The sequence below is a fragment of the Cyprinus carpio genome, chromosome A19 (assembly GCF_018340385.1).
Source record: "Cyprinus carpio isolate SPL01 chromosome A19, ASM1834038v1, whole genome shotgun sequence".
NCBI classification, from domain to species: Eukaryota; Metazoa; Chordata; class Actinopteri; order Cypriniformes; family Cyprinidae; genus Cyprinus; species Cyprinus carpio.
Window position 1 is genome coordinate 21,915,742 of NC_056590.1, and position 20,151 is coordinate 21,935,892.

The 20,151-nt window shown below is 37.8% G+C and overlaps 3 protein-coding genes across 4 annotated transcripts; 1 reads left to right on the forward strand and 2 right to left on the reverse strand.

The window, feature by feature from the left end:
• Positions 1–37: 37 nt before the first annotated feature.
• LOC109092078 (peptidyl-prolyl cis-trans isomerase FKBP9-like) lies at positions 38–5,222 on the reverse strand. Its single transcript, XM_042777036.1, has 10 exons — positions 4,786–5,222; positions 3,995–4,140; positions 3,179–3,368; positions 2,453–2,598; positions 2,182–2,371; positions 1,954–2,099; positions 1,683–1,869; positions 1,361–1,506; positions 589–752; positions 38–495 (listed from the first exon to the last, which is right to left on the reverse strand). Exons 1-10 carry the CDS (start codon positions 4,986–4,988, stop codon positions 316–318), a joined length of 1,698 nt encoding a protein of 565 aa, XP_042632970.1. The 5' UTR covers positions 4,989–5,222; the 3' UTR covers positions 38–315.
• A 685-nt stretch (positions 5,223–5,907) lies between these two features.
• Positions 5,908–8,626, forward strand: LOC109092424 (cartilage-associated protein-like). The gene is made up of 7 exons (XM_019106232.2): positions 5,908–6,412; positions 6,938–7,087; positions 7,443–7,614; positions 7,704–7,832; positions 7,944–8,089; positions 8,185–8,268; positions 8,538–8,626. Exons 1-7 carry the CDS (start codon positions 5,954–5,956, stop codon positions 8,550–8,552), a joined length of 1,155 nt encoding a protein of 384 aa, XP_018961777.2. The 5' UTR covers positions 5,908–5,953; the 3' UTR covers positions 8,553–8,626.
• A 1,249-nt stretch (positions 8,627–9,875) lies between these two features.
• Positions 9,876–19,114, reverse strand: LOC109092421 (sushi domain-containing protein 5). Of its 2 annotated transcripts, none has more exons than XM_042777035.1 (5): positions 18,674–19,114; positions 16,637–16,823; positions 14,354–14,463; positions 13,470–13,658; positions 9,876–13,316 (listed from the first exon to the last, which is right to left on the reverse strand). In XM_042777035.1, exons 1-5 carry the CDS (start codon positions 18,747–18,749, stop codon positions 11,869–11,871), a joined length of 2,010 nt encoding a protein of 669 aa, XP_042632969.1. In that variant the 5' UTR covers positions 18,750–19,114; the 3' UTR covers positions 9,876–11,868. The 2 variants fall into 2 exon arrangements, with proteins under 2 accessions (XP_042632969.1, XP_018961775.2); XM_019106230.2 differs by having other exon boundaries at positions 16,637–16,835; positions 18,674–19,112.
• Positions 19,115–20,151: the final 1,037 nt, after the last annotated feature.

Here is a 20,151-nt window from a genome sequence, read left to right on the forward strand (position 1 = left end):
AATAAAATTGTGATTTAGTAAAATAGTGAAATAATCCTTTGGGGGTTGGAATGTGTTTATTTAAGGGATTTTTTTTACAAAGTAATGTTTTGCACATTTGTATCACTCCAGACTCCTACAAACATTCAAAGACCCGTACAAAAAAAATCATATATAAACACAATTATGCACACTCATACATGCATACACCTCTCAGACAAACATCTAAAGTCAACAACATCACTGAGTTACACTTCACTGACAAATTCAGTGTCTTTATACCCTCCCCATTTATAATATTCAACCAATCAAAACCCTTCATCCCTGAGTCCAGCCTCATAACTCATCATGAGAGCCTGCTTCATCTGCCTTGAGTTTAAACTCATCCTCTGTGATTCGTCCATCCTTGTTGCGATCCTGGTTATCGTACATGTTCTGTATGATGCGTTGCGGCTCAAAACCTGGAGCCAGACGACCTTTGCCCTCTTCTACCTGCTGCAGGATGTAATCTGAAAACTGTATGGAAGAAACAGACAGTGGAGCAATTAACTTAATAAACATTTTGGAGATGAATTGCTAAGCACGCACCCATGGTATAAAACAGTATACCTCAGTAGTGTCCACTTGTGCGTCTTTGTTCTTGTCCATCTCACTGAAAAGATTGGGTGAGACATCGCCGTTCCACACAAACATGTAGCCTTCAGGAAGACCGTCCTCCAGGTCCACCAACTCAACATCAAACACCAGCACAGCACTGCCAGGGACCTCACCATCTGAGCAAGAAATAGTACTTAATAATCTCTGTATGGAGGTTTGAACTATATTTATACACATTGGTATAGAGTTGCTGTTTTTTGGACCAACTGTACATCCCTCTGTTACATAATTGAAACATTAAAATAACATTTATTGACTGACTAAATGACAGCTGATGCTGTTTGATAAGACAAATGCTGAATTGGGAACCCTATACTAGCATAATACTCTTACTAGAGTAGTTTTTAGAAGAATTTACTCTGGCTCCCTCTGGTGGGTGTATCACAAACTAGTAGTTAACCATTTTGAATCAGTCAGACGAGTCCTTCACTAACTGAACTTAAACTAAACACTGAATCAGTAAGATGCACTGGTCACTTTTAGTAAAATCCATTACTTTTAGTAAAATATATCTCAGCCGTAAAGCAAGTAGTGTAGGCTACTCAAAGTTTGTGAAACACGTTTGCTTATATATTAATATATTGAAATATTTTATTAACATTGTATGTAGATATGTATTCATCATTATATAATTATTTAACGTGAATATGAATATATTTGTATTTTTCAAATTAATATATTAATATATATTTAAAATGTGTGTGTCTGTGAGAGGATGTCTTACCTACTCCCTGTTCTCCATAGGCAAGGTGAGGTGGAATGACTAGCCTGCGCTTCTCTCCAACACACATTCCTATAAGCCCTTGCTCCATGCCTATGACCACCTGTCCAGCCCCCAGAACCACATCATATGTCTTACCAGAGTTGTGCCTGCAGTTACACACAGATGCAGTGGAAAACACAAATTAGTTAGAAACATTTTTTTAAATATAAACCATTAATTTTGATTCCCATTTTTTTAGCAATAACATGATCAAATACTTGTAATGTTAAGTTAGACAACATGCCAAAACAACACGATACACAAATGTATAATTGCAACGCACGTGGAGCCGATGTAAGTGCCGTCCATGAGAGTGGCATTGTAGTGGTATTTGACAAAGTCACCACGTTTTGCATTGTGGGTGCAATTCTCTGGTTTCACACCGGTGATCTCAACTATATCAGATGGGTTATGGAAATCAATAATGTGGACATCAAACACCAGCACAGCTGAGCCAGGGATCTTAGTTCCTGTATAAGGAGATAGAAGAGATTAATACAAAGATAAGTTAACCTCATGTTCTTTTGACTATAAAAGGACTGATCAGCACACACCTGTGCCCTCTTCTCCATACGCCAGGTGAGGTGGGATAACAATCCTCCTGTGCTCTCCAACACACACACCCAGGAGTCCTTTGTCCATTCCTGTGATCACATAGCCTTTACCGATGTAAGTGTCATATGTGCGATTCCTTGAATAACTGAAACATAAACACAAATGAAAGCATAAGTTCACTGTATATCACTTTAAAAACAGTTTCTGTTCAAATCAAGGGTTTTTACCTGGAGTCAAAGAATGTGCCATCCAGCAGGGATCCATTATAATGGTAACGCATGAAGTCTCCTACTTGACTCTTGCGTGGACAGGGATCTGGAAGGCTTTGCACTTCTACTGTGATTTCATCTTTAGGGTTATGAAGGTCCAGCAGAATCACATCAAATACCAGAGAGGCTTGAGCGGGGATGTCACTTCCTGTGAGTGGAGATAACTGGATGTTGTAATGCTTATTTTGCATGCACTGTTAGTGTATATTACTAATAAAATGACTCTCACCATCCCCTTTCTCTCCATAGCCAAGGAAAGGTGGCATGGTGATGATGCGTTTTTCTCCCACACACATTCCCAAAAGCCCCTGGTCCATTCCTGCAATGAGCCAGCCAATCCCCACATAAGTGTCGTATGTGCGCATACGTGTGTGACTGCAAATGAAAGAATCAGAATGAATTACTAATCAGGAAATGCATAAAATTCAGAAATACACTTGAAAAAGGTTTTGTTTATAACTTATACTATTATTTTTATACTCAGTATATTACTGTTAGATGTTTAATCTATTTTTTTATTTATTTATTGTAATAAAGTTTTTATCCTATTTATATATTTTAATCCAATTTTTTATTTTAATTTAATAGTTTTTTTTTTTTTATAAACAAATAAACCTCTGTTACAGGCTGTCATTAGTGATAGGGATTTTTTTTGTGTGGCTCTTTCTGGATGTTACATACACCAGTAGGTTGCGACGTGTGAAAGTCTTGAACAAGGACTTGTTCAAAAACTGCTGATTAATATAACTTCAAATGAATGAGTCATTGAATCATTGGGCTAACTGATTTGTTCATAAACATCCGATCATTCCCTCGCTGTTGTAACACGGCGGCTGTGGAACTATTGTTGTTGGCATAGAAAAAAAAGTTTAATAAATGTTATTCAATATAAAATATGAGTTACTTAAAATATCTCTCTATTTATCTATTTTGAGGTCCATATGACTCATCTTACCTGGAGTCGAACAGCGTGCCATCGAGCAGAGTACCATTGTAGTGGTATCGGACATAATCAGACACTTGTACAGTGCGGACACAGCTCTCTGGCTTGTGGTAGGTCTTTATCTGCACCTTGTCCTCTGTGTTCCAAATGTCCAACATCAACACATCAAAGTGAAGGATGGAATCTGCGGGGATGATGTCACCTGACAAGGAATGACATAAAAATACTGTGAGAAATAAAAGTCAAACCAGCCTGGCAGCTTTAAAATCTGCCCACTGAAGCCTGATTAAAACCAGCTTCTCTAAAGAAGGACAATAAATGCTTGAGACTTTGTGTTTACTATAAAGGCTGCATTATTAGTTGTTGTTTGCACAACTCACTACAATAAAATTGTGCAAGGGAAGTGTATTTCACTGAAAGAGCTGATCATGAGATTAATGTGTCTGAGATTACTTATAATGTCAGTCTGTTGTATCTATGTGCAGTTAAACTATGCACATCTCTTTGTATCTCCTATACACATCCCTCCAACTAGTTCTGACAAGTGGACATGGCTCAACATTCTTCTTTGGAGTTCACACCCCCATCTGTTCAACCCCCACCCCCACCTCTTCTCTCACCAAATGGAGATTCCATGCATGCTCCTCTGATTCAGCAGGAGTACAGGAGGATCATGGGAATTGTAGGTCTCAGTGAGTTTCAAGCATTAGCATGCTATCTAGTGGTAGATGCCTATTTAATTGTAAATGTGCTGATGGCACCTACACTGATAGACTTTCATGCATGAAGTGGTAAACAGAGAGCTGTGTTTTTAAAAGTATTCATTACCATAACCGTCCTTTCCGTAGGCAAGCTGTGGAGGGATTTTGATCATCCATCTTTCATTAACACACATGCCCACTAAAGCTTTGTCCATTCCAGCGATCAACTGCTTCCGACCAACAAACACATTATAGGTGGTGCCACGGTCATAACTGCAAACACATAAATCAACAAACATTTACACTGCAAAAATATATATATAATTTTTTTTTTCAGTAAAAACGATTTTTTTTTTTAAGAAATTAAATTTTTCTTAAATAAATCAAAAATCTTTTGCAAATAATTACAAAGAAAAAGCAAGTAACACTAAATTAAATATGAAATTTTGAAGTAGAAAGACTAAAACAGTATTTTATTTTTATTTTATAAACTTCGATATTCAAAATTTTAGTAGGCTAAAAAATTATTAACATAGTTCTTTAAAAAAAGTTCAAAAAGGTATGTCTTTTCATTTTTCGTTTGAAAATTTCAGCCATTCACTTCATTCATTCATCCATTCATGCATTCACTTATTCATTGGTTCACTCAGTCACATGCACATTCATTCATATAGGCTATTCATTCACTCACATATGCAATCATTCCATATTAAAATCTACAAAATGTTAACTTGCTGGTTTTTATGTACATAATGTGCTTTTGCAGCAGTAAAGATTTATGCTAACTGAGCAAGGCCCAGATATCTGCTCTGACTGCGTGTCTGTGAGCTCCACAGACTGTAAACTCTACAAACGCAAATGGCTTCAGGCCAGGTGAGAAGATGAACAATGGAAGTCCAACATGCATTTTGCACTAACCTAGAGTCAAACTTCTTTCCATCAGGGAACATGCCGATGTAATGATACCGAACAAAGTCTCCTGACTTGACCATCCGGTCGCAGCGCTCCGGAGTGAACGTCTTCTCTATCACGATGTCATCTAACGGTACCGGCGGCGCGTTGCACGCCACGAATGTCACTAAGATCGCCGGTAGAATCATCTGTACCAATAACCGTATCATCTTCCGTTTGTGTTTTGTAAAGGGCTCGTTGCTGCTTTCGGGCGCTGCAGCAGAGTTTCCTCAAACCCTCTCGATCACTGTAGTTGAGAAGAGAAGTGTGTAGACGTGGTGGACGGATTCTCAAACTCCCTCTGACTGCTTCCTACGGCTCCGGTGTCACTTTACATGGAGAATACGCAGGAAAGGGCTCCGTTTTGCAGGGAAAATGCGGAAATGCAGGCCTGGAGGCTGGAATGCTTTCTACGTGGCACAGAGAGGGGCGGCTCGCGCTTTATGATGGGGGTTTATGAGCATGTAATTATAGAGGGCCCACTGAGCAGTGCAACAGGCCTTTTTTAACTTCTTATTTATTAGATCAGATCATCTTATGTCTCCTTATTATAGTGAAGTACGTTTTGATAAATGCATATATTATATTATATATTATTACTAATTCTTCTTACACCCAAATGCATCCATTCATTTTAGTTTTTACTTTTAATGAATAAAACAATAGTTTGCAATCTTTACTTTTGTAATGTGAATAATGTTAGAATAGATTAAATTATATGATATATACACACCAGATATTGTAATTATGTATCTATATAATGGCATATTTTACATGCTTCCTTCTATAGAGTTTGGACACAAATATTAGAGGGACAAACTGGAATTAAACCGTTCTGGTTTATGTAACTATTTACCGCAGCCGTGTAAAATGTTCACAAATCAAGGCAATAGAACTTTCATAGTTGTATAGGCTTATGTGTCTTTTTAGACCCTTTAAAGTTAAAAGTGAATGTTACCGGTGGGATTTGAAGAATAAACTTTTTTTTTAATAAATCACTGTAATGTTTTTTTAGCTGCTTGGGGGAAGGGTGCGTTCTGACGGACTTTGGGGACGTGGAGAAGCTGCGGGGGCAGCGGGGTGGGCGGGTTTTGTTCTCTCACTCCTGCGTACTTTGGGATTCCCATACGGGACCATGGCCTCCTCCTCGCACTCCCTCAGGTTTGCATTTATTTTATTCTTTTTTACTTTTTGTGTCCTTGCGCAGTATGAGAAATACAACTTTCGTAGTTTCCCACGGCACGAGCTGATGCCCCTAGACTCGGCGTACCGACACGCTTTAGACCAGTACGGTGAGGAGAAGTGGCCCGAGAGCGTGGAGTTTCTGGAGATGAGTCTCCGGCTGTACCGGCTGCTCCGGGACAGCGAGGCCTTCTGTAACCTCAACTGCAGCACGGTGCGCCTCGACGACGAGATGCGCTTCAGCGACTTCCCCGAGCTGCACGCTTTCGGCAATATGATGAAGCGAGCTCAGTGTCTGAAGCTGTGCAAGCAGGGCTTACCTGCCTTCAGACAGACGCTCCCCAGCCGTGAAACCATCGAGGAGTTTGAGAAACGGGAGCCCTACAAGTACCTGCAGTTTGCTTACTTCAAAGTGAGTCCACTACCAAACATAAACTTTCACTCATTGCCTCTACAATTATTTATAAAGCAAGTTTAAGAGCAAATGAGTGTTTTCTAATACTGTAACATGGTAATAGATTTTAGGACTGATTCACAGGGGAAAACTTTTTTTTTGTTGTTGTGTAGATTGTACAGTATTAGATGGTAATACCATGGTACTGAACCATGTACCTATACATGGTAATGTGCAATGCAATGTGCAAGTATTGCCACAATACCATGTCAAAAACAGGAAATTTACATTGCATTTGAATACTTTTTGAAATGTAGACTGTATAACATAGTAATACCATGATACTGAATGTTTAACTTATTCATGTACCATGGTACTACATTTTAAAGTGCATGGTATTCTAAAGTATGCCTACTTCAGAGAATAACATACTAAAAATCAGTGGTTTTACCGTTGTAGCACCATGATTTGTTTGAATATTTTCATGTGTAGAGTTTTGGTTTGGAAATATCTGACAAAATGGATCATTATGAATTATTCCAGAGGGATAATTTGGCTAAAGCTGTATCTGCAGCGTACACATTTCTTCTGAAGCATCCTGATGATGAGATGATGCAGAGGAACATGAACTATTACAAGAGTTTACCTGGAGCTGATGAACATATGAAAGACCTGGAGACCAAGTCATATGAGGTGAGACCCCACACACCAAACACTGAATAAGAGCAAATCAAATCCTCATTTAAATCCTCTTGTTAATGCAGCTGCCATTAAAGCAGATGGGGGTCAAACTAAATACTAAGAAATCCTGAAATTCATGTTAGTTTTCAAATGATATTTTACGTTCAGATACGCTGATAATATTAAGTACAATGACAAATGTTTATTAAATTATATGCAGAAATACACGTAACACTAAGTTTGGGGCAGTGTGATTAGTTAATAACTTGATCAAAAGACATTTATAACAGTAATACGTCTGTTGAATGTAATAAACAGTGTTATAGTTTACAGTTACATATGCTTAATGCAGGTTTTTCTTATTCAGACATTGTTCATTCGGGCCGTGCGGGCGTACAATGGCGATAACTTCAGAACGTCAGTGTCTGATATGGAGTTGGCACTGAGAGACTTTTTCAAGGTGTATGATGAGTGCATCGCAGCGTCAGAGGGATCCAGACAGATCAAAGACTTTAAAGACTTTTACCCGTCCATTGCAGGTTGGCATATACCTGCTGCTCTTGTCATGTCTGCCCTTGAGATCCTTTGTAACTTTAGCTGAAACATACCACAAATTCTCTGTCTTTAGATCATTACACAGAGGTTCTGCAGAGGAAGGTTCGCTGTGAGAGCGAGCTCATGCCGGTTGTAGGTGGATTTGCTGTTGAGAAATTTGTGGCAACCATGTACCACTACCTCCAGTTTGCTTATTATAAATGTAAGTCTAGAAAGTGCTCTGTTTAATCTACTTATGTGAAAAACTGATGTATGAAACATACACTTCCATTCAAATGTTTCTCAAATGTTTCTTTCCTTCATTCTCATTCAGTGAATGATCTGAAGAATGCTGTACCATGTGTGGCCAGCTACATGCTCTTTGATCCCAGCGATGAGGTGATGAAGAATAATGTGGATTATTATCGGTACCACAGAGAAAAATTTGGCCTCACTGAGGAGGATTTCTTCCCTAGAGCGGTAGGTGTCTCACATCACGGTATTTGAATGAATAAACATATTTATTTTCTTTTAGATGGTTGCCATTGTACTCATAATGCATTTTCACATGACAGGAAGCAGTACGGTACTACAATCAAACGACGCTACAGCTGCAGATGCTAGAATTTGCCAAACAGAAGTTACTGTCAGATGATGAGGTGAGAGTGTTTCTGCATGGGTTATTTGAATGCTTGTTGAATATTCACAAACATGTAGCTGTTTTACAAATATAAACAGCTTGTTGTGGCCACTTGGGTGCGCACTATGCTTACTGATTCACTCTGAGCCGTTTGCTGCGTCACACCGCCCTCTAGTGGCTGATAAATTGAAGTTTTTATATGATTGTTTAATTACAATGCCGTTATTTTTGTATCATTGAGATACTGAAACACCATTCTCTCTAACTCTTCCTATTTTTCTCTTTCAGGGTGAAGTCTTATAGTTTCTTGATGAATATCTTAATGCTGAGGATGAATAGACGATTTTATTTGTACTGAAATAAAAACATTGTGAAAAGACCATAATGTTATTCTCATTCCTGTACAATTTTTGTTCTTGTATTAATTTAGGGGTTGGTGATTGGAAGTGTTGATATCTTTTTACTGTACACATCTGTACTAAAATATGTACTTATATTTACACATGTAAGTATAGGTTTTACACATGCACCACAAGCCAAAATATTATAAATCTGAATTCCTATCAGCTTACTGTATCTTAGAGAAAACAATGTGTGAGGTTGCTTTTCTATATTAAATAAAATCCAAATAGCAGTCCAGAAGGGATACCATGTGATGATATCTTGGTAGACTTGAGCCGCAAGAACTGGTTAAACACTGAAAATGTATTTTTTGCCTGATTGTTACAGATGCAGATGCTATAATTAATGTAGATGAAAATGCTTAACTTCACCACTTTTCTGCTGTGAAGTACTAGTTGATTTATGAGTCATTTTCTATATCTGTGTTGTTTTAATTCATATTTTGTTACTTAAAATGTTACACTTTCTTTGTACAATCCTCCTTCTGGTGGAGAATTTGTGTTTTTGGCATTCCAGAAGAACTGACTTACTTTAAGATCTTAAGCTTAGCAATTTTTTGGTTATGCCAAGCCTCACATAATCTGTTTGGACCAAATGTTAGTACTAATATGTTGTTGATAACTTCACAAATGTTCACTTGGCTGTTATTCAAAATATGTGTAAAATGGTGCTGCGTAGAAGAAATCAAACAAACTTGTCTATTTTCAAAGGCTGAACCAGTATAACCTGCCCGTAAAAGCAGTAAACCTTCAGACTAAATATAATAGCAAAAGACTAAACACTGGACCTTAAGCAAAACACTTGAATTTTAAGAGTGCATGTGGACGGTCATTTTTTAATCCAAACTCCCTCCACATCTCTCGTTCCTCATCCCCCACTCCTTCTTTCCTTTTCTCTGTGGGTTTTTCCTACTATGGTGTGATAAACTGCACAGATACTCCATGTTCAAACACATTTAAATAAGTCTCTCTTCTCCCGCTGTGAGTATTTGTATGCAGGAGTGTTTCTGAGTGTTTCTTCTTTGTTTTGTGGTAAAAAAAAAAAACCACAGTATAGACACAGAAACCATGTCCCTCTTTTGTGATATTAGGTTTGGCCCTGCTGCTCTTACACACATACAGAAACACCTGGCAACACTACGCAAATGTTTGCAGTCTTATTTTAGGAAGGAAAGCCTATTTAAGCTCTCACAGCAATGTTGACACCAAGGAAGACTAAAGCGGATATTTTTTCCCCCAAAGTAATTTATTGGTTAATGTTCCATTAGTATTCCACAGCTACGTTTAGTCAGATACCCTCATGTCACATGACATTGTTACAGTGTAATGTTGATATTACCAAGCAGTTTTAGCTTAAAATGGAATTGAAAAGATTAATAGAACAAAGAGAAAGAAATCTCACAGTTCCTTATCACAATAAAAACACTTTACAGTTCAGAATATAACTATCAGAAGAGATCAGAGCAAATAAAATAGTTCCAATGGCGAATGGTTTACCCCACAAACAGTAAATGACCAATTTTATGGTAAGCAGTTTATGTGTTTAGCACTTTAGATTTAAATAGATCTACAGCAGCCAACTGGAACTGACTTCTTGATCTAAAATGTAGCTTTTTTTACATTCTTAGTATTAAGACTGTAAATGAGCTTATTTTGTAAGTAAATGCAAGTGTTTGTTGGCCCTTGTATGATAAATTGCTTGTGATGTTCATCATTTGTAAGTATCTTTGGATAAAAGCGTCCACTAAATGGCTAATGTAAATAAGACTGTACTAGCTTCTCTAATAAATAGAGATGTCAGGGCTGGAAAACATATTAAAAGACAACAACCAACAATCAAAAACAAGTTAGATAATGTTAATACTGTCAGCCGATCATTAATGGATACTTACAAATAACCCTGCAAAATTCATGAAGTTTTACTCCACTTTTCTTCATTTATAATTAAATCAAACAATGTAAAAAAAAATTGCTACATTTGCTCTAACAACACCTAGAAATAATTGGCTTTACTAACCTTCATTACCTATTATTAATATTATCTAAAAATAGCATACTATGCTATATATGTTTGACCTCAGTATGACAATTGAAATAAAAATCTATTCTAAACATATCTGATTTGTGTCTGTTTTGTTTTAATTCACTAATTCTAATTTTTTACATTTATAATACACATGATATAAATATGCCTCATAAATGTCGCTTAAGTCGACTGAATATCTTGTACAAAACTCGGCCAAAAAGTTTGCACATCAATGAGATATTTGGGAAAATATATGTAGAAAATAGTCTGCTATGATATAACTTACTACATATCTTTTAAAGAAACTGAAACTCAACAAATTGTAAATGTGTTGAAAGCCAATCAGAAACCAACCTTTAGTTTCTCTGAGAAGAATGTCTCACCTGTCTGTGAGTGTCCCGAGTTCAACCCCAAGAAACTCACTTATTTATAGGAAAAAGGTTTGAAATGAACAAATGCTCATTGTATTCTAAATTTAGGGATGAAAGCTATTTATTCTACCTACTCTAGGTCTGTATGAGCTGAAAGCCAATCAGAATTCACCCTCAGTTCCTCTGACCAGAATGTCTCACCTGTCTGCAAGCTGGAAACTTTCAATAGCACACAGAGAATACTGAGTTCAACCAAACTCTCTTTTAACTGACTGCTCTCTTTCAAAACCAAAATAGGCTAAAGTCACAATGTTTCATTCACACACGCTCACTCATAATGGACAAAGCTATAAACACATACAAATCTGTTAACAAGGACAGATGGGCATCACGTACACACATGCACCGACCCGCAGTCCAATGCAGTCCGTCCAAAGCAAGAGAAGACATCTGATTCATGATACAACAATTATCCACAAATCAATGAAAATATAACGAAATATAAAACATGGCAAAACAGGAATACTACCTAAATAAGGAGTGTTGAACACAGACACTCTCCTTGTGAGAGTGTGAAAGTCAGGGTTGTGTGGCATTCAGAAAAAAAATTAAGAATTTTTTCTAATCCACTGCAATTCTTGAAATGTAGGCAAAGTTAGGTGAACTGAATTTCATATAACTGTAATTTTACTAGAAAATTAGAAAAGCAAAGTTTTTCAGCTTTGAATGTCAGTTACAGAAAGCTTCGATATAAAACATTAGAAGGAAAGAACAATAGACCAGCATTAGATAGAATGATAGATAGAACGATAGATATGATCTCACACAGTCTGTTGTAATTCAATGCACTGCGTTTGTCTGTTAGTTCCATTAAGCTGGTAGTGCGAGCTCTTTTGTTGCCTCTTTTTATAACACCACACCCCCAAGGCCACACCCACTACTGCTGCTACGATGCCGATGATAATGGCTGCGATCATGGGCCCGCGGCCTGAACCGTGACAGGGGTCTTCTTCACAAGCACCCTCTCCAGCTTGATCCTGATGATCCAGGCTGTGATCTCCACCATGTTCCATCACACTCCGATTTTCAGTGGTTTCAGTTGGGACATGAACAGGGATGTGGTCCAGGAAGTGGTCATCAATGGTTTCCCATGGATCCTTGATGACAGGAGTGGGCATGCTTGTGATATAATCAGGTGTAACAGCCAGATGTACCATCCCAGAAGGTGTGGATTTTTTCTCAGGGCCCAACCCGCCCTGACTGGCACTCACATTTTCAGGAGCAGAAGCCGGTGTGTATGGCATGGCATGTACAGCAACATCATCTGGACTGGGTGTGATCTGAGTAATGGAGGTGGTGGGCTTCACCTCCACACCATTTGGACTATCAGTAAGACCATCAAACCCCAATGTTTTGGATCCATCAGAGTCTGTTTCCTCTGGTGTGTACGTTTCTTTCACCATATCATCTTCTGAAAGTCCTTCAGTTGTTTCCTCATAACGTGTTACAACAGGCTCTCCCTTTTTAAGTCTGGTTGTCCCTTTACCAAGCTCCTCCTCGTCACCTTTCCTGTGGTTTATGTCCTTTTTCATTTCTCCATCTTCTTCCTCCTCAGAGTTGTCAATCAATCCCCCCGTCTCTTCTTCCACAGGGTTTTTGGTTACATCCTCAAACACCTCTACTTCTGAGTTGCCAGTCAAGGTCTCTGCTTCTGACTCCGCACCTTGTTCTGGCCCTGCCTCCCCCATGGACTCACCTCCAACTTTATCTTCATCCTGAGTAACAGGGTATCCATCTAGCCAGGACTCGTCCGTGCCGCTGTCACTGGGACTGGCAGGTTCACTGGTGGGAGGATCTGTCGGATAGTCACTTTCCTCTGTGATCCTGTCAGGACCAGATTGGCTGTAGGTTGTTTTGACCGTCATGTGGCTCTCATCTTCATTGGGGCTTTTAATAGAGGAAGAATCAGTGGTGATACCTGGCTGCTCCTTCTCTTTCTTGAAGGCCTCTGAAGGGAACCAGAACATGTGCTTCTGACTGAGTAGAGACACTGGAGATTCAGTTACTGATACTGTTAAATCTTCATCATTCTCTTTCTCCTCCTCAGACATGACTGTCTGCTCAGGCTCAGGAGAGGATTCTTCTACTTCATGATCAGTGGACTGTGTTCCTCCTGGATTCAAAGAAATATGATGCTCCTCCCTCAGATTCTCAAGGAGATAGCCATCTGTGAACTTATCTTCATAGTCGATGTGGCCTTCAGGATCATCTGCAACAAATAAAACATATTGAAGACTACACAGCTACACCCAAAAGCCAAATAAACCCTTTGAACCTCAGGAATTAAGTATCTTGGAACCTCTGTCTCATATTTGGCATGGCTTTTTGGTTTTTAAATCTCATCATTGTGTTTGCAGCTCACCTTTGATGCAATGCTGCACAAGGCCGTACCATTCTCCACAACTGTCGCAAAGCAGGCTGAAGGCTGTATCTCCATTGGGCAGTTTGTATCCTGGGTCACAGGCATACAGAAGTTCATCCCCTAGGTCGAGCCCAGTTTTCCCCTGCAGATGTGAGAGTGGGAATGAAGGTGGCTGTCCACATGGAGCATCTGGTGGATGAAAGGGAAGTGGAACAAGGTCAGTCATGAAGGAGAAGAGTTTGTCATAAATTACAAAAGAAAAAGTGCATAAACTGAAAAGGATAAATTACATGTAAATGTTTCACACTGCACACTTGCTGACATTCTGACAGCATTTCTGCAACTGCAGGTAGCTACAGAAAAGAAAAGTAATTTCTGGGGTAATATACTGAATAATCCTTTTATAATCCAGTCATAAATTATATCATAGTTATAGGATGTTTGGCTAGTGAGAATCTTTACCAACGTGATGGTAGTGAAATATAAAAATATTATATTCCAAATTCCAAACTAGCCATAAACTCCTTAAATGGTCTGGATTATGTCAGATTTTTTTTTTTTACCTTGAGAAAATGTGAGAACCAAAATTGTTTTATATATGCACGCTAAAAATGTCTTTACACTTGAAAAAACATAGCTACTTTTATTTTTTTATGAAAAAAATCATATTTGGGGGTCCCTGACAAAAATAGTTTGAAAACTCCTGTGTTGGCGTTGAAACTCTACTCACACACATGCTTTTGCTCTTCTGCTTTCACATGTGGTATGAAACAGGCTAAAGTATTTTGGAATGTGTTACATGAAATAGTCCCTCATGATCCCTCATAAGTGAAAAAACACAGACCCCTTCTCCAGTTTCTTTGTTTCAGTGATTTAAAACTGACCGCTCTCTTTCACACAGAACACGCCCAGTCTCTCGGTGTCCGCGGTTAAATTCTCCAACTGCACATCAACTGGCCTCAAACTCCCCGGGACGCCGCTGCACACTGTAGTCCTGAAACCACATGACGGCAAGTTGGAAGTAAATTAGAGGAATTCTTTCTCAATTTTTTGTCTTCTCCTTTATTAAGGCAACAGACTTGATGTCACTGTAAAATTCTGCTTAGATAGGCAGCTCATGTACTATTTCAACACACACACACACACACATACACACACACACACACACACAGACTTTATGCAGTATATCTCAGTCACATTGCTAATGTCTCCAGTGTTTGTATAAATTTACATCACAGGTCTGTTTTCTGTCATGCGTGTATATGTTTTTAAAGCTTGTGTCGGCCAGTACCACTCTTTGATTGTTTGTCTGTTAGAGCAAAAATGCAAGAGTGATTAAAATATGCAATAAGCCACAAGAAATAATATTTGGGATCCTTGGCATCAAAAATCTGGAAAACCCCTGCATTACAGTGATTTTACCATAGGTAAAAGCTGTGTTTGTAGACAACGAGAAACTGTGTGCCTAAAAACCATATAATAGTGATCAACAGTTAATCAACAATTAAAACACATTTAATCATTAAAGACACCAGTTTTCAACAAACAGCTGAACAAATTAAATGTATTAATAATCACCAGAATAAACAGCTTTTCCACCAAGTGATATTGTTAATTTTTTTAACTGAAGGATGTTCACAGTAGCCAAGCAACATATCGATGTGCAGCATTAATATAGAATGTGACGTTTCCATTTATAGTAATTTTACAATTATTTAAAACTTGACTTCAAGATGTAAGTCAATGTTACTGAATATACTGTGCATATCTACGACCAAGAATGTCTGTCTGTTTTGTCCCAATTCTTTTAGTGACATTCCTCTGAATGTTTGTGAGGGAAGTAAATTGCTTACCTCACCTTTTAGCACTCAGCTGTGAGGCCTTAATCAGAATTATGAGCATGTGGGTATGTCAGAGTGGGTGCAGAGGAGGGCTCAAGCCACAACCAGACTGCTTGAGTCTTTACCAAACTCTCCTGAGACAGTGTTAAGTTACTAGGAAACACCCTGTGTCAAAGTTTAGTGATTAAGGCTCAGCTGCACTGAGGTAGATTTTCACATGCATGTCATTTATGTGAAATTTATGTGTCACGACCGAGAAATCCATGTGTAATCTATAGGTTGTTCAGAAGGGAAAGCCACTCCTTTTGGCAAAATTTGCAGATGCAAGTGATTTTCAACGAAGGCTTCAAACATTCACAAATTTATACATGATAACAACAGAATGCTTTGAATATTGTAGTCCAGGCCTATTGAAAGCATAGAACAAAAATATATCTTGAATTAAGCTTATTTCTCTTACCTCATTGCCTTTTTTCTTGTAAGTAAATATATATTATTGTTCAAAATTTTAAGTCCAGTAATACATACTAATTACTAAGCAAGGATGTATTAAACTGATGCGTGACATTAAAGACAAAATGTCAAACAAATGCTGTTCTTTTGAACTTCCTATGCATCAAAGAAAAAGTGTCCCAGTTTCCAATTAAAATAATTTAAAATGTAATAATATTTTACAATATCACATGAACACAAAAGACTTCTTTCAAATATGAAAAATCTTACTGACACAAACTTTGAACATTATTATATATTATATATAACATATATATATATATATATATATATATATATATATATATATATATATATATACTGAATATTGAATATAATAAAATGTAATATATTTTATGCAGTAAATATTATTATATAAAAATAAAATATTCTGTTTACAGATGCCATTTGGTTTGATATTTTGTTATCTAAGGTGATGCAATTTATATTTTATTTATTTCTTAAGTGATACTTTTTGAAATTTGAAAATGAAATACATATGCACCACATTTTCGATGTGATAATTATTCTGGGATTTGTGCTCAGTGGTAAAGTAATACACCTCAGCAATGGATCAGCACAGAAAATGAACACATGGAAGGTGCTGATGTGTTCCCTCACAGCAGCTCAGGTCCATTTCTCTCAAGCCCTGAGGTGTAAATAGGACTGTTCTGGCTGAATTCACAGGTAGGATTCTCTCTGTCTTGCAATCACACAGAAAAACAGATATATACGCAAGCAAGCTATCTCATTATTGTGGCTCAAAAAATACCTGTTCAACAAATCAACATTTTGATTGACAGTATCTGCTCTTCAGGTAATTAATGTTCTTACCCAATGCTCGGTCCGGAGAGCCAACCACGCGAGCAGGCTGAGAAGGCACATTCCAACACTGCATGATGCAGGTCAGCCCTGGATGCCACCCGGGCCCCTTGAGCCATACAGGCATGTGTTGCTGCCTCAAACCCCTTCTCCTGTCCATCTTTTGAAAAACTCTCCAACTCCAGTAAGAACACACGTCCTAATGGAGAGACTGGTAAAAATAAACTAGCTTAAATAGAGTGTTACTGCTAGAATCCACATTTTACATTACATTAGTGAGAACACATAACCTCAAGGACATCAAGAAATTAGGAGAATGCAAGGATATAACCACAGCAAGTTGATATGATATGCACAGGTGGTATGAATGGTATGAATTACAGCACCAAAGAGCTTTGTATGTCAAAAGGCAATTTTAAAGGGCAGGATAGCCTAAATAAGGTCAGTTACTATATATAAAGTGTATTTAGCAGGGTTTTGGGCAGTGTGAAAGTGTAAAGCTATACCAAATGAGGGTTAAAGAAACAGAGATGTACAATAAATACAAAGACAAATCAGATTCAAAATGAACACATACAGTCTTATAAATAAAAATAAAGGTTCTTTATCGGCATCCATGGAACTGTTCCATTGCACAAAAAGCTGATTATTGTCTAAAAAGGTTCTTTAGATTATTAAGAAGCTCTTCACACTAAGAAAAAATGTTATTTTAAGAACTGTTTACTGAAAGGTTCTTTAAGGAACACAAAATGTTTCTTCTTTGGCGTTGTTACAAAAAAAATTAATGAATAAAATGTAGGAGTGTACAAACATAAATCCATTTTTATCACAAGCCCCACTTCCATAAGACAACTTCTTAATTACATCATTAGTTTGTCACAGAGGAATTAATATAGCTGATATTTTAAACCATCTGAAATTGAGCTAATTTTAGATAAATATTAAACCGAGATTAAGTGAGTATGTCACCAAACAGGTTATTTATTTATTTATTTATTTTGCTCATAATACAATAATGTCTCATACCATGTCTGAAAAAAATACATGAGCTAACATCATCATTTGGGAATAATTTTAATTGGAACAGATAAAGTTAGCAGGTTGGTGTCAATGAGGTCAATCCAGACTGGGTCATGTTCAGAAGTCTGACTAATCAAGCTGACCCACCACAAACAACCGGTCATCTATAAATCATTTGTTACAAATTCATTAGTGTCATATTGATGAGTCTGTTATGCTGATGTGAAGATATTAGGTGTTTGTGGCAGATTAATTAGATCTTTAGTTAAAGGATTTCAACTAAAAAGGAATGTATGACAGCAAACATGAATGTGTGAGAAAGGCCAGTCAAATGTCCTTTAACATATTTCAACATACAATACTAAGAGCCTCTTAGACTATAAAACTATGGGACAAAACAGGATAGAGGCTCTATTTTTTGTGTTTGGATTGCTGTATATAATAGAAAGATTTTAAAAATAAAAATGTCTAGCCTACAACTCCAAACCAAAAACATGTAGACCATTTTTTTTTTTTTACTAATATCAGTCATGAATATAAGTTTTTTTTTTCATTTGACTTGAACTAAACAGTTCATTAAAAAGGTGAGGATATTTTTCTCAAAAATCGTACAGACGCTGACAAAATTATTTATCCCAAAAAATAATAATAATTTGATAAATAACACTTATTGCCGAGTAACACTTATCTTTTTTCCTCAAGAATTTCAGTCTTTGGATGAGCTTTGAATTCTATTTTTTAGTTGCATTATAAAATTATTAAAATCTAAATTTATTCAAGTCAATCTGTATTAGCTGATTTGATAAGTACTTTTAAATAACTTAATAAAACAAACAAAGATGGGTCACTGACCCATACATTTATGTATAAATACACACACACCACCAAGAGCAAATATGACATTCACACAACTCTCTAATCTTTTGGAAGCTGGACACACGCACGCGTCCATTCATCACCTCGCGTAAACGCGTATTGCAGAGGCGCGTGAAACAAATTACCGCACCCATATCATCAAGAGAAACCCACCGTCCGCGCGCGTCAGGCAAGCCAAGTATCCCAGCAGCGGCAGGAGCGCGAGCTCTCGGTGACAGGCTCGCCCCATGCTGAAACAGTGCTTCTGGAAAAACGGAGGTAAAACTTTTCCAAATCTGTCAGGAAAGGTGAAAAATCCCAATTGACCTGCGCTCTCCAAACGGACAGGTCCGATGATTCCAACAGCCGAGAGAAAAGATCTAATAGACGCAGTGACAGAGGTGCAAGGGGAGGTTTATCTGACCAAGAAGTACATTACCGAACTGCTGGTGCGCTCGTGCGAAAACTCGCACGGCGTTGTCAGTAAATACGTCATGACTCAGAACCTGTGCAGTGCCGCATGAGAACAGAGACTCTAAGCACTGGGATTGTTCCAGGGCCGTGGGGAGTCCGGCTCAGAGGTTCCCTGGCACAGAGGAAAGTTTGTCACCGTGTAATGTGTTTTTTCTTTTTTAGGACCGGACCCTAAATTTTGGTGAGTCTTCTTGTCACCATAGCGCGCCTGGCTGCATGTCAGTTCAGAACGAGCAGGACAAAACCAGCTGTGTCTGTGTCCCAAATTCTTGGGGCCAACCTCAGGACACAGTAACTTTGATGAAGCTGCCCAATATGGGTACTTTTGGACACTATGTGACGCGAAAGCATAATGGGTGTCTTGGTCCACCACAACCACCCACAAACACACACTCCCACTCACATTCATTCAATTGTAAAGGCTTTTATGTGTACCTCAGTGCTGGAGAAGGAGATAGTGAGTTTGAATTAGCAAGTATGCTTGTTTTTTAGTGAGTAAGTGGCAGGATTGTGGCCAGAGCAGACTGAGTGTGTCTGAACAGCTTCTGATGTTATTTACTTCAATAACAAAGCTAAGCGTGGTCCAAAATTCCTAACCTTATTATTTAGTCAAGGTATTAGCCAAATAATACAGCTTTAAGCCGGCACACACACATATAGAGTAGTGCTAGAACATTTGTGAACCGGCATCTGTGAACCTGAACAGCTGACAGACTAACAAAAAGATGTTCTAAGAATGCTTTTATAATGTTCCTATTAAGTTATGAAGATTATGTTTAAATTGAATGTTCTTTTAATGCTACTGGAATAATGTTTGTTCTTAACTTTAAGAGGACCTTTCCAGAACGTTAGCCAAAATTCTGAGATTATCCCCTGTTAGCTGTAAGTATCTTTTTTTGGTCATATTAACACTTCTTTATATCAGTCCGTTTTATTTTTGACATTCATTTATTGACAAAAAAAAAAAAACATTCTTTTCATAGTCTTCTGGCTCATTAACACAGTCTTTGGCAAAATGTTCTTGGCTACCATCTTGTTGTCCTGCCATGCACACCATTCTTGTTCAGTCCCTGATGGTGGAGTCCAGGACAACCTTAGCCAATGCAAGAGAGGCCTGCAGATGCTGATATTTTTCTGAGGTTCTTTGGAAAATTCTGGAATCTTGCTCTTGGAGTAAT